Genomic DNA, 14,392 nt, shown 5'->3' with positions numbered 1-14,392 from the left:
CAGAATCATCCAAATGACTTCCTGGGATGAGCATCCTTCATGTCCATGGCTAACACACACACAGAGCTAGAGCAGGGGTTTGCAAAATCTCCCCACAAAATAAATGGCAGTTAGAGGTATAAATCACTAAAAAGAGGATATGACAGTCTGCAGACTCTGCAGTTATGTCAACACAACCCCAAGAGCGTCCACATACTTACTTCTGCAAACCTCCCTAAACTTCTATAGAGGGGCTTCTACACCCAAATGCTAGGAGCCCCACACTGCGTCAGGCCATAGGTCTATGCTAAACCCTAAGGGAGGGAGAAGACAGCAGCAGCTTGGAATGTTTCTTCCTCTAATCAGCCTGTACTTCCATCTGCCTCACTGACAGAACAAGGACTTGTACGTAGGTCGGGACAAACTGAAGTTTTATATACAACCCAAGCCCCTAATATATTCCAAACCAGTACAGCTGCTGCTTAAAGGCAAAGGGGGGAGTGTGTTGGAAGCTTGGTGGGTAAGAAAACACACTTTTATCTGAGTTATGCTAGGGTTACAGCCACATCGTTGTGACACACCCATCATCAAGTGAAAATATCCTTAGTATGAAGTGTATTTATACACCTACACTACTGAACATCATAGCTCAGCCTTTTGGATCACCTAAAGTGAAGAAATTTTAGGTGAATAAAATCACCTAAAACAAAGACTATTTTATAATAAAGTATTCAATACAAATCAATGAAAACCATACAAAACAAACAGTACAACTCTATGGGTTCCACCACCATAAATATACACACTTGAAAGCACACTGGACTTTCTACTGAATATATGTCACTTTTGCATTGCCATGAAGTCAGAAATCCTAAGTCGAGCCATTGTTAAATAGGGCATTGTCTATAGGGGGTAGCTGCTTATCTCTAAGCTATATATTACACTCTCTTAAGCAACTTTTTTGATTTGGTGGATAAAATTCTCAAGACTTAGAGTGACTACTTAAGTAAAATAATTACCCACGAAAGTGAGAAAAAGGTACCAGGGAGACTCAAAATTTGTAATCTTACAAATTACATTGACTAAAACCAATGTATTGACTTACCTGTAAAATATCTGTCTTGTCTTCAAATAGATTGACACAATATTTATAGTCAGCATATGCCCAGAATTTGGAGTGATCATAATCTCTAAGTGGTCCAGAAATACTAGACTGCTCACAGTTCCAGGTCAGAAACTCTTCAAGTGTTGCTTCTACATAACTACATGCAGTTTCAAACTGAGGAACTGCAATGTAAGAGAACCCAACTGTAAATGTATATTGAATACAATTTCCAAATACTAGTTTTTAAATGAAGATAATTTCAATTAAAAAATGTTAACTATCATTAAACATAAAAAATTAATTCTGTATTTGTTTATAAGTAGAGCCCTTTGCAACACTCACAATCCTCATGATTAAACATAAAAGCAAAAAACACGGTTTAACCTTAAGATCAAAGACTTACCTTGGTATAGCCTGACTTAGTGAGCCAGTGGAATACTTTAGATTATCAATCTCTAAAACCTTGTCAGGGGTCTGTGAGTTTTAAGCAATTTCCTCAATATTACTATGACATTATTTGCTGCTTTTACTCTCATTCTCTTAAAAAATGGGAGTTTTACATGGAGCTTCCATATGACCTAGCAATCCCACTCCTAGGTATCTACCCAAAAGACACAAAAACACTGATTCAAAAAGATACCTGCACCCCCATATTTATTGCTGCCTTATTTACAATTGGAAAGACATGGAAACAGCCCAAATGCCCAAAAGCAGATGACTGGATTAAAAAGATGTGGTACATATACACAATGGAATATTACTCAGCAATCAAAAAATAAACACATGTCTTTTGCAGCAAAATAGATGGAGCTGGAAAAGATGATGCTTAGTGAAATAAGCCAGAAAGAAAAGGAAAAATACCTGATGGTTCACTCATAGCAGGAGTATAACGGACCAGGTGAGAAAATAATAATGATGAACAGCTATATACCAGAGACATTTTATAGGGCTGGAGTGGTGTGGGGAATAGGATCAAAAACAGTGGGGGTAAGGAAATACACTGAACTATGGTGATGGCACAAGAGTAATTTGGTGATGGGAAGCCCACGGGGATTACAACTGAGATGAAAAAAATGCACAAAATGATGTAAAAATAAACTACTATATTATTTTTTAAAAATGGGAGTTTTAAAAAGACTACATGTTATATACAGCTATCAATGCTGACAGCCATGAGAATGTGTGCTCATGTTCTTCTATTTAAAAATTTCTTAATTTTCGGCCCTCCCTGGTGGCGCAGCGGGTTAAAGCACAGCACTGAGAATCTGAAGCCACTTCCGCATGAGTTCGATTCCCGCCTGCCGCCTGCCCCGGAGGAGACCACATGGCGAGCCAGACCTCTCCTGACCCGCCCGCTGCTCCCCTCAGCAGTGTACTTCGTCAATCTGCCTGTTCTGCTCCCCACTCTGTCTCTGGTGAAGCCTCTCACCGCCCCTGAGCCTCTGGCCTGTACCCCAGTTCTGTATGAATAAATAAATAAATCTTTAAAAAAAAAATTTCTTAATTTTCATTTTCTAATATAGTAAATATCATTAGCTCTAATACAATTAAAAAATTTCACTGGGGTACTAAATTTTTAAGTGTGCATGGGTCCTGAGACCACAGAATTTCAGCACTACTGCTATAAATTAAAAACAAACAAAAAATCAAAAACTGTCATTTGAAAACTTGTAAACTTAATAATACATCTAACAACATGCAGCTCCTCATTATCATTAAGTGGACAACAGTTAAAGTCATTAACTAAGTTCCTAATTTGCAACTAGAACTGTACTCAGCTTTGTGAGAACACAAAATAGACCATACTCTTGAATTGAGAACATAGTTGAACAAGGAAAATTTTACCCAGAATAATAGAGAATTTGAGATCTCATACAATTAAATGAAAAATTCTGTGCTATAGACACATAGGAAAATGTGTCTATACCACAAAGGATGAGAGTTGACAGGAAAGTTTGCAGAGACATCTACTATCTATCCACACTGATTTGTTACTTATGGTAGTGACTCATTTATACAAAACTACTCTAAATATGGTAAAGTAAACATTTTTTACAAAGAACAGAATATTTTAAACACAAATAGGGAAATTAACATTCAAGAAGTCTGGTTATGATGTGCTTTGCAAAACACCGAGTCCTTTGAAGAGGGAGTGTAGATCTAACAGTGTCAATCACTCAACACAATGCCTGACAAACAGCAATGCTCAGTAAAAGTTATTCTCATATGAGTACTGCTTAAGATTTATTTATTTACTTGGGATCAGTTAGCTGAATTAGTATTAGGAGAAGGATAATCAAACTCTTTTTTTTTTCAACAGCTTTTATCTTTTCCCTCCATTTCTGCCTAAAACTTTTAGCATGACCTTTTCCTCTTTCACTAAAACCTCAGCATGGGAGGTAGTCATAGAGGGAAAGTGTGTGTCAAAGAACCATCTATTCTATCAACTTGACACCTGACTTTGAGAAGTAAGAAAACTTTACATTTACCTGAGATATAAAAACCTGCATACTTAAGAATTATTTAAATTTGCTTATTTTTGAGAAGCACTTAGAACAGTACATGACACACAGTAACCTACCAATATATGTAAGCCCTTAATGCTATCATCATCATCATCATCATCAAGAATTTACCACAACAGCACATGAATACATGGAGTTTTTATTTGATTTTATTTTTTAAAGAGTTATTTATTTATGCACATAAGAACTGGGGTACAGGCCTGAGGTGCGGCGAGTGAGAGGACTCTCCAATGACAGAGTGGGGAGCAGAACTGGCAGATCTACTGAAATATATTGCTGAGGAGAGTAGCCAGTGAGTCAGAATAGGTCAATACATGGAGTTTTTAATAAATAAAAACCATTTGGTGAGGAAAAGTCTGGTGGTAGGAAAAAGGACTTGCTTTTAAATCCCCTCAATAAGTCTATAAATATTACAGTGTCTTAGGAGTTTCCACCTCACAGAACACAAGACAATCGATTCACCTAAATACTAAAACCATTACTTGAGCCACTTGCCCTGTCGTGGAATGAGTTTAGTTCATTTAACTTTTCAAATAAGGCCGGTTTTCAAAGGCATCTGTACCTTTGCACCTTTGCACATGTGCAAATTCCATACTTTAGAAAATGAAAATCTGAAAATGCAAAATTACATGTGAGAACTGTTACTATGGGGGGAAATTATAATGAATAGAATAAATGGAAATGAAGTTAGAATCTTTTTATTCCTTTCTGGTAGTAGCACAGAAACTGTCTTTACTTTGTTATCATATCTTTCAGGGTGGTAGAGTTGTTTTTCTTGTTTTATTTTATGAAATGGAATTACCCTTTCTGACTTCATTACTGTTTTCTTTCAATTAATGCTAAAGCAGGTGAGGCATTTGCAACTTTCCTCATCCCACTTACCATCAAAGAGCTAAGGATTTAGAAATCATGTATAAATTGAACTTACTTTTATAAGAGAAAGGCCTAAAATATTTCTTGTACAGCAGAAAAACAAATATTTTTCTTCATTTTGTTATCATTTTACAAGCAAGAAACACTGCATATAATGTAGGACCTTTGATCACCACTGCATTCACTACCTACAAATATTAGGGTGGCTTCTACAACTACTTTGCCAAATTACTGTCAGTTGACTACAGTAGTGTCACTGAATTTGGTGATCCAAAATTATTTCAGGGCCTTGTGAGTTCATTATCTGCCTCCTAAAATAAATTAAGATATATAACATGTAAACATGCTAATTATTAATATTGTTTCACGTATTCTAGAAAAATTTCAACCAAAACCTAAAACAGAAATAAGAAATATATTCAATAGAAAGGAAATAAAATTATCATTCTTGTAAGGTCATATATATGTCTTCCTAGAAAACCCATAAGAATAAACTAATAACTACTTTATTGATGCTGGATAAAATATAAACATAAAAAACTTTTACTTATGTATCCATCAAAATCAGTTAGAAAAATATAGTACCACCAAAATATTTTCTCACAATAGCTATAAAAACTTACAGTATTTAAAAAACTTTGAAAGTGCCAAATTTTATTATTGAGACACAAAAATAAATGTGAAAAGTGAAGACAATATGCTTTCAGGTAGGAGGAAACCATATTATCATAAAGTGGAGTCTTTCCAAGTTAATTTACAGTACTTAATAACTTTTCATTTAAAATTTCAACAGGATTTATTTAATTAAGTACTTTGTTTTAATCTAAACCTCATTTAAAAGAACAAGGGTCAATAACATTCAAGAAAATACTGAGAAAAAAAGTAATTACGGTGGATGAGTTTTCCTTTCTAATGTTAAAATATGTATCATTTGTTAAAATAACCTCTAAAAATGTTTTACTCATCCCAAAGCTGATAGTGCAATATCTGGCTCAGAAAACAACCTTGGAATATATAATAATGATGGGGGGAGGAGGGAGAAGGATCATTCAGTAAGCAGTACTGAAATAAAAGGTGTTGGTTCAAATTTAACTATCTGGGGGAAAATTCAGTGATTATCTCATACCAAGATAAATATAAAATGGACAAAGAGTAAAAGATAAAAAAAATCATTATGCTATTAGAAGAAAGCACTAGAATATTATGTTTACAGGATATAAGAGAAATTTCTAAATAAATAAAATAAACAAGAACAAGAATTTAATAAAACACTACTAGAGTTTTATAAAACTTTACCATACTCTGGTATTTTTACAGACTCTACCCTCACCTCTATACCAAAAGGAAACTCCGATAAGAAATAGTTAAAGAACAATTAACAGAAAAACATACAAATTACTGAGCTCACCTTGGTGGCACAATGGCTTAAAGCACCACATTATGAAGCTCTTGGAACCCACTGTAGCATGAGTTTGATTCCCTGCCAAAGAGCTGACCCACATGGCGTGGCAGACCTCTTCTGAACCACCCACTGCTCCCCTCAGCAGTGTATTTCAGTAGACCTGTCTGTTCTGCTCCCCATTCTGTCTCTGGTGAATACCCTCACCCACCACACCTCTGGCCAGTACCCCAGTTCTATAAGCATAAATAAATAAATCTTTTTAAAAAAATTTAAAAATATACAAATTACTAAAAACATGAACAAACATTCAATATTGCCAGCATTCAAAGAAATGTTAATTAAAATAATGAGATAGGCCCTCCTTGGTGGCGCAGTGGGTTAAAGGACAGCATAGCAGGCCAGCGGAAACAGCTGCAATGCTGCTTAGATATCTGGCCCCAGAGGTGAACCACATGGCACAGCAGACCTCTCCTGACCCGCCCACTGCTCCCCTCAGCAGTGCACTTCATCAGTCTGCCTGTTCCACTCCCCACTCTGACTTTGATGGAGCTTCTCACCACCTCTGCACCTCTGGCTTATACCCCAGTTCTGTATGAATAAATAAATAAATCTTAAAAAAATAATAATGAGATAAAACTGTTTTTAGGGGCCTCCCTGGTAGGGGTTTCAGCACTGTCACCACTTCAATTTGACCCTTGGTCAAGTTGCTGACCCACATATGGTGTAGTAGACCTCTCCTGTCTCACCTTCTGCTCCCTATAACAGCGTATTTCGGTAAACCTGCCTGTCTCTGGTGAATCCTCTCATACCAGCCTCCCTCCCTGTACCTCTGACTAACACCCCATTCTATGCAAAATAAACAAATACAAATTATTTTTAAAAGATAAACCTCACTTTTGACAACGGAGTGGCATTAACAGGCACATGCATATTCTGAAAGGGATGGAAATGACCTTTCTGCAAAACAATTATATATATATATAAAATCTCAAGGTCTTTTATGTTTGCTCTGCTTATATCTGAATGGCCATTCAGTACTCAGCCTATGATAATCCAGGCCCTTCTCCACACAAAGGTGACCTTCTTGAGAAGAGAGACTTTGAACAGTTAATTACTTCCACAAGTAGTCAGATGACAATAACTGTGTTAAGTGTTACTAAGAAATATGTGTTGTAAGATAATTTACTAGTCAAACCTGATTAGGGGGTGGTGGGAGAAGGAGCAGTGGTCAGAAAAGATCTAAAAGAAAAGGAATTAACTGGACAAAACAGGGTGTAGGAAGTGGGGAAAGAGAGAAGAGCAACTAGACTACACATATAAAGATTCTGAAGAACGAGGAAGCAAGCCTCTGGAAATACCAAAGCTGAAAACATGTTTGCTTGGCCTGAGCTCAGAGAGAGATTAAGTTGATGAAGAGCCTTCTAACCACAACAAAGAGTTTGTTCTTCAGCCTAAGGACCACAGCAAATCATTTAAGAACTTTAAGCGAGAAAATTAAGATGCATTTTGCTTTTTTTAAAAAAAAGTCTCTGGTCTGGTGATGGCACATGGGTGACTTGGTGATGGTAAACCCGTGGGGATTACAATTGAGATGGAAAAAAAAATGTACAAAATGATTTAAAAATAAACTTTTGTAATTAAAAAAATAAATATATAAAAAAAATGAAAAAAAAAAGTCTCTGGTCTCAGCATGAAAATGACCTAAGTGGGGATGGCAGGTGGTTCAGAGCGACTCAGGAAGAGGCTACTGCTCCTCTGAGGTGAGAGAGGGCAGGGTAACCCCAGGGAGAGAGAAGCAGGTAGATGTTAGAGATTTAGAATGTAAGTCATCAAGTCACCAGACACCACTTTAGAAAGTTACTCAGAATGACTCAGAGGTTTCTGGTGTAAGAAGCTTTACGGAGTACAATGTTACTAATGATAGTGTTTCCTACCCTTACTTTGACCAAGCCATTCTCTTTTGAGGCAGCTATCCTAGTGAAATAGTGAGAACATTTCTAAGCTAGATAAAAGTCAAAGATATTGACTACTATCTAACAGTGTAATTTCAAAACTTCTCAGCAATCTCAATAATAAAAATAGGAGAATTTAAAAAACAAATTGGTAGTGTTATATAATGGAATTATATACAGTTGTTTAAAAGTCACATTTAATGTTAAAAGAAGCAGATCAGATTTCTCATAGTTTTGATAAGGAAACAAATAAGCTAGGTAAAATAAAAATAAACTTATATTAATTGGTAAATAAAATAAAGATAAACTTATACTAATTGGTAAGACTGATTAGGGGATGGAGGAGTAAGTAAATCCAGTAAAATGGGTCAACTGCATGGGGATGGATGGGATTAGACTTTTAATGCGGAATTTTTATCTACTGATTTACAATGATGCACACCTGAAACTTCAAAGTTACTTCAATAAGAAGTCTTTAAGTAATATTATTTTAAAAAGCAGCTGTTAAAATCATTATATTATTTTTAAAACACAAAAATGCCAGCAGAAACATGTCAAAGTATAACTACTGGTTATCTCTTGCTAGTAAAACCTAAGTGTTAAGTTCTTTTTGAATATTCCCATTTTTTCAATTTTCTCCACAATAAAGAAATTATGCTTATATTTTTAAATTACTTCTATTTTCAAATAACACTTCCTGAGCATTTATTATGTGCTATGCATTAATCTAAATGCCTGATGTATATAAACACATGTAATCTTAAAAACATTGCTAAGCGGCCCTCCCTAGTGGCACAGCGGGTTAAAGCACAGTACTAAGAAGCTAAAGCCACTTCGGCATGAGTTTGATCCCCGCCTGCCCCAGAAGTGACAACATGGCGCAGCAGACCTCTCCTGACCAGCCCGCTGCTCCCCTCAGCAGTGTACTTCATCCATCTGCCTGTTCTGCTCCCCACCCTGTCTCTGGTGAAGCCTCTCGCTGCCCCTGAGCTTCTGGCCTGTACCCCAGTTCTGTATGCACAAATAAATAAATCTTTAAAAAAAAAAACATTTCTAAGCTAGATAAAAGTTAAGTGACTTGCTCAAGATCACACAGTAAGTTAAAATTTGAACCTATGCAAGCTGACTCCAGAGTCAGTTCTCTTATACTACTACCCTATACTCAAAGATATAACCTTATATTCAAAGATATAACCTTAAAAAAATAAACCATTAAAACAGCCCACAGGACAGGTGAAAATATTTGCAAGTCATATATATGATCTACTGATAGTATCTAAATCCACAAAAAGAAGCCCACACTAAAAAAGACATCTTAATTAGAAAATGGGTAAAGGATTGGACATTTCTCCAAAGAAACCAGACAAATGGTCAGTAAGTGCATGAAGAAATGTTCAGCAATAATCAATCATTAGTGAGATACATATCAACAACACAATGAGGTGACACTTCACACCAATCAGGACAGTTAGAATGTAAAATGAGGTAAGTGTTAGCAAGCATATAAAGAAACCGGAAGCCACATTCACTGGGGTAGGAGTGTGAAATGGCTCAGCTACTTTGGAAAAAAGCTGGCAGGTCCTCAAAAGGTTAAAGAATGATGATATGAATAGGCAATTCCCATTCTAGGTGCACACAGAAGAGAAATGAAAATGTATGTCCACACGAAAATTTGTATATGAATACTCCTAATAACCAAAACATGGAAACAATTCAAATATTCATCAACTAATGAATAGATAAACAAAATGTCACAAACCCACATAATGGAACACTATTTAGCAATAAAAGGAAACATGCTACATACACAAAATGAGTCTCAAAAATATGCTACATGAAATTAGAAAGGAAAGGCCACATATTACAAGATTTCATTTATGTGATAGTCTCAGAACAGGTAAATCTCTGAAAACAGAAAGTAGATTAGTGGTTGCTGGGAGTTGGGTGTAGGTAAACCAGACAGTGAGTGCTAAGAGTATGGGCACCCTCATGAAATTAGAGAGTAGTGATGGTTGCCCAATGGTGTGTTTATACCAAAACCACTGACTTCTATACTTTAAAATAGTGGATTTTATCTGAATTTTTAAAAAGCGCCATCTTCAGAAAAACTTGGAGCAGTTGCTCACAACTTTCTTTTATTCCTAGATATCAATTTGAAAGTATCAAACTATTATGTCTCATAATATAGCATAATGATAGAACCATTCTAAGAGGGTCCGAAAAAAATTAAGAGAATTAATATGTACAAAGTACTCTAGACAGTGCTTAACACAACGGCTCTCAATACTCGAACAGTGCTTAACACAATGGTTCTCAATAACAGTCATTAGTAGTACTACTTGGAATCTAACCAGGATGTGAAAAATTTCTAACTAGTGTTTCTCTCCAAATCAATGTCTAGCAGACACTTCAATGAGGGGGAGATTTGACTAAAATCAAGGGGAAAAAAAGCACAAACTGCTTTTGTGCTATGGCTGTTATTGGCCTTGTATTTAATTGTAAAATATAATAAACATTTTGACTTGTAATTAGAATGAGATACCAAAGAACTTCGGGTATTTTAAATCTGTTCCACCTGTCACGGGAATACAAAGGGGGATGTAGGGATCCACACTGAGTAATTACATGAGAAGTAATAGGAGATCAGTGTGACTTGCAGAAGCTAGAAGGGAAGCTGGATGATTTTATAGTTCCTTGAGTTATTAATAGATATTTATAGAATCACTTCACACATGTGAATTTCAACTCCTCTCTTCGGGGAACACTAAAACTTTACCATCATATTTAAACAGTAAAGATTGTCAAAATTGAATCTCTCTGCATTATAAACACTATAAACAAATTGCATATGGGACTTGAAAGGGGAAAAGTCAATAAAATAAAGTGAAATAAAATAAATTGATAGCAAACTGTAGGACTCAGGAAAAAAAAACACTGAATGGGTCCTCCCTGGTGGTGCAAGTAGTTAAGTCTCAGCACTAAGAAGCCAGCAGCAGCTACTGCAGCAGGACTTTTATCTCAGGTCAGAGAGGTGATCCACGTGGCACAGCAGACCTCTCTTGTCTTTCCCACTGCTCTTTTCAGGAGTGTATTTCAGTCTGTATGCCTGTTCTATTTCCCACTCTGTCTCTGATGAATCCTCTCACCACCAATCCATCTCTAACCTAACTCCCAACTCTTGTGTGCATATGTAAAAAGAAATCTTTAAATTAAAAAGCAAAAACACTGAATTTCTGGAATACCAAGCTTACCCGTATTTAAACAGAAGTTAAACACATCCATGACAACTCCGAACTCTAGCTTAGAAACACCAGTGTTTCTTTAGTTTAGGTGAACTAATTTTAGAATTATAGTAATTGCTTTATCTGACTAGGTGCTAACACTGAAATGCCTTCAAGAAGAAGGAACTAGCAAAGCTCACTAGAGGATGAAAAAAACAACTGATATGTGTCACTACCATGCCACTTCCCCTCTCCCGACATGTGTTTCACTTTTATGCAATATAAGATGTAAGAGATGTCAGGCAGAAATAAAATTCCAATGGTGACCAAGCACTACAAAAATGCCTGATGTGGCAAATAAAAAAATATACTTTCCATGAGTCAAAAGTGAGAGGTACTATTTAATAGATGAGTTCTGATCCTTTTCAGTCATATAAGAACATAGATAATTGCACATTAGTAAACATTTATTATGCCTCAGTGTTCAATAAGATATAAACAAGCACATTTTAGATGGGGTTGTAAATGATAGGTTCCTTACCCTAAAAAAAAAAAAGTTTTAAGAAAAATTAGCCTTCTAAAACTTCCAGTAGGATTTTCCTATCTGAAAATGATTAAAAATACTCAAAATAAAGAGTCCTCTAGAGACAGAGAAAAACTGCTAAGAGTATGGAATGCTAGTGAAGATATACTATGATGATAATGACTTACAGTCCTACCTGTGTCTGAGCTTTTCACCCCCATCCTGAATCGTATCTGCTTGCCATGAAGGACCTCAGAAAGGTGTTTAGCAGTCCAGTGCCGCGCTGGCCAATCAAAAACCATCTTACAGAAGACAGCAGGATGTTGTAAAGACATAATAATTTCTTTTGCTTTCTCTGGTGTAAAGGATTTGACATGTTCACCTAAGGAAATAAATAATAAATAGAGAATGACAAATAACTGGAAGTAATTTCATGTGATATGAACATTAAAGAACTAATATATTGCTGTGAAGGGCATGAGTTCACCATTTTTGATTGCTGATTAATATTACGTTGTGTAAATATACCCCATCTTCTTGATCCTGTCATCTGTTTTTGGGCATTTGGGTTTCTTCTGTAGCTTAACTATTGTAAATTGTGCTGCAATTACAATAGGGGTGCAGGTGTCCTTTTGAATTAATGTTTTTGTGTCCTTTGTGAAGATTCCTAGGAGTGGAATTAGTGGATCATATGGAAGCTCCACTTTCAGAAATCTGAGGAACCTCCACACAGCTTTCCATAGTGGTTGTACCTATCTGCATTCCCACCAGCAGTGTAGGAGGGTTCCTTTTTCTCCACATTCTTGCCAATGTTTGTTGTTGCTTGTTGAGAATGTGCCATTTTCACTGGTGTAAGATGGTATCTTAGTATAGTTTTTATTTGCATTTCCCTGATTACAAGTAATGTTGAACATTTTTTTCATATCAGGGATTATGCTCAGTGAAATAAGCCAGAAAGAAAAAGAAAATGAATGAATGCTCTCATTTATAGGAAGAATGTAGTGAAAACAAATTTTTAAAAAAGTAACTATAATAAAGTAAGAATCAAATCATCAGGCAACTGTAGATCAGAGACATTCTGTAGGGGAGGAGAAGAGAGAAAGATCAGGACAACAGTGGGAAGAGCACAAGGGACAATGGTGATGGTACATGGGTGACGTGGTGGTGGGAAGTCCACGGGGATTACAACTGAGATAAAAAAAAATACAAAACGAAGAATAATTTTAAAATGTACATATAAAATAATAAAAAATTATCTCCCTAGGATACATAAGCAATTGAGTTATAAAGGCAGGAAATATGGTCAGATAGTAGGAAGTTATAATAATTGTTTCTTCTGCTGAGAATGGCCATTTCTTCCTCTAGGCAAATATGTCTATTTGATCTCTAACCACGCCCATCCTGTGCTTTTCTCTACCCATCTAACTGACCATCCCACTCCTTCCCCCCAGCACCACCACTGGAGTTGTCACTATCTCCTCCAGCTAACTGCCTACCTCAGCCTATTCTCTCCCTGGAGCACTTGCGTTTTCGCCTCTGGAATCCTCCTGTGACAGCCCTCACAAGTGTGTACTACTGAGTATGCACCTTACTACCTATTCCCATTGTTTTTCCTTCTAGATTTCGTTACTCACTGGGGCAAAACACTCAGAAGTGTCTGGATCACGTGGCAGTAGTGAGACTATTGTGAGGCACGGAGCAATCACACACAGGAATCTCGGATTCATAAAGCCTCCAAACGCCACCGGTTCTCTAAAGCAGGGTTTCACCAAAATAAAACAAAAGCTAGCAATCACTGTTCACAAAAGTCTCTTAATATCTCCGTTTACCTCATGGAAGGACCTCAGTATCACAAATTTAATTTAAACCATTCTACCTCTCAAAAACACCCTCAAGCGTGACACAGCACTGCCAGAATCTGCACAAAGATTAAAAATTCGGATGCCACATTTGGACGCAAGGTCAGAAGATTCTAGACAGGAGGAAGACCAAACCGGTACATCAGCGGTGCCAAGAGAGTCAGGTGGCACCGGACTGTACTCGCGGTCTGATCTCAGCCTGGCACCTACCTCTCTCCTTTTCAGTTCCCGTCACAGGGGCAAAAACAGTGGCCAAACCCCGGCCTGCTGCCATGGTTAGCACCACGCGGGCTACGCCCGAAACCGAACAGGGCGACCGGTGCTGGGTGCCAACTAGTACCAATTCGGGATCGGAAGTTGAACTAGAGGTAGAGACCGAGCCGTAGTTCCCAGGCTCCCCCGGAAGCGTCGGTCATGTGACAGTCATGTGACTGACAAGCACTGGGCGGGGCCACGCAGGTTTGTTTTGATTCCCAGATTGTTGAAATGTGAGCGTCTGGTTCGGTTGTAGCGATTTTTCCTCTCCCAGACCATCGTAATGCTGATTTCGTTTCGGCTTCTCCTCGTTTCCCAGTCAGGTTCTTTTTTCTGCCTTATCGCTCTTCATCCAGCAGTACTGACCTTTTGAAGAATGGTTTGTTTTTTTGTGAGGCTAGAGGCAGTGGTTTGTAGTTCTGTGCGCTTACTCTGCAGCCATTATCAATCTTCCATACGAGGAGAAATCACACTTCTCATTCACTTCCTTGCTCTTCCGAAGGTTGGTTTTCATGGCTGCCGGGGAACATGAACCTCTGGCAAATGTCCTTTATTTGCGTTCTCCGTGACTCATTTCCCAATCCAGGCAAAGAAATCGCTCGACTTAGGTCTTCAAGGACACTGACCGACAGCTGTCAGACTTCTGGACTAGTATACCCAAGTAAACAACCGGCTCTTTGATCAAGAGATCAACAACC

General features: G+C 37.2%; 1 protein-coding gene across 2 annotated transcripts in view; it reads right to left on the bottom strand.

Annotated features, from left to right (window-relative positions):
- HSPBAP1 (HSPB (heat shock 27kDa) associated protein 1) overlaps nt 1-13,823 on the bottom strand; it is a 31,511-nt gene extending 17,688 nt beyond the window's left edge. The window contains exons 1-3 of one of the 2 annotated variants that reach the window (XM_004675159.2): nt 13,650-13,823; nt 11,777-11,962; nt 1,085-1,266 (exon numbers count right to left, since the gene is read on the bottom strand). In XM_004675159.2, coding sequence (XP_004675216.2) covers nt 1,085-1,266; nt 11,777-11,962; nt 13,650-13,713 — 432 coding nt within the window. In that variant the 5' untranslated portion in view covers nt 13,714-13,823. Of the gene's footprint in view, nt 1-1,084; nt 1,267-11,776; nt 11,963-13,214; nt 13,245-13,649 lie in introns of those variants that run through there. The other variant, XM_012733151.1, reaches the window with a different exon arrangement.
- Nucleotides 13,824-14,392: the final 569 nt, after the last annotated feature.

The sequence above is a fragment of the Condylura cristata genome, unplaced genomic scaffold (genome assembly GCF_000260355.1).
Source record: "Condylura cristata isolate star-nosed mole 26May11 unplaced genomic scaffold, ConCri1.0 scaffold00003, whole genome shotgun sequence".
Lineage (NCBI taxonomy): Eukaryota > Metazoa > Chordata > Mammalia > Eulipotyphla > Talpidae > Condylura > Condylura cristata.
Note: the sequence above shows the minus strand (reverse complement) of the source record. Positions and strands in the feature narration are given on the sequence as shown.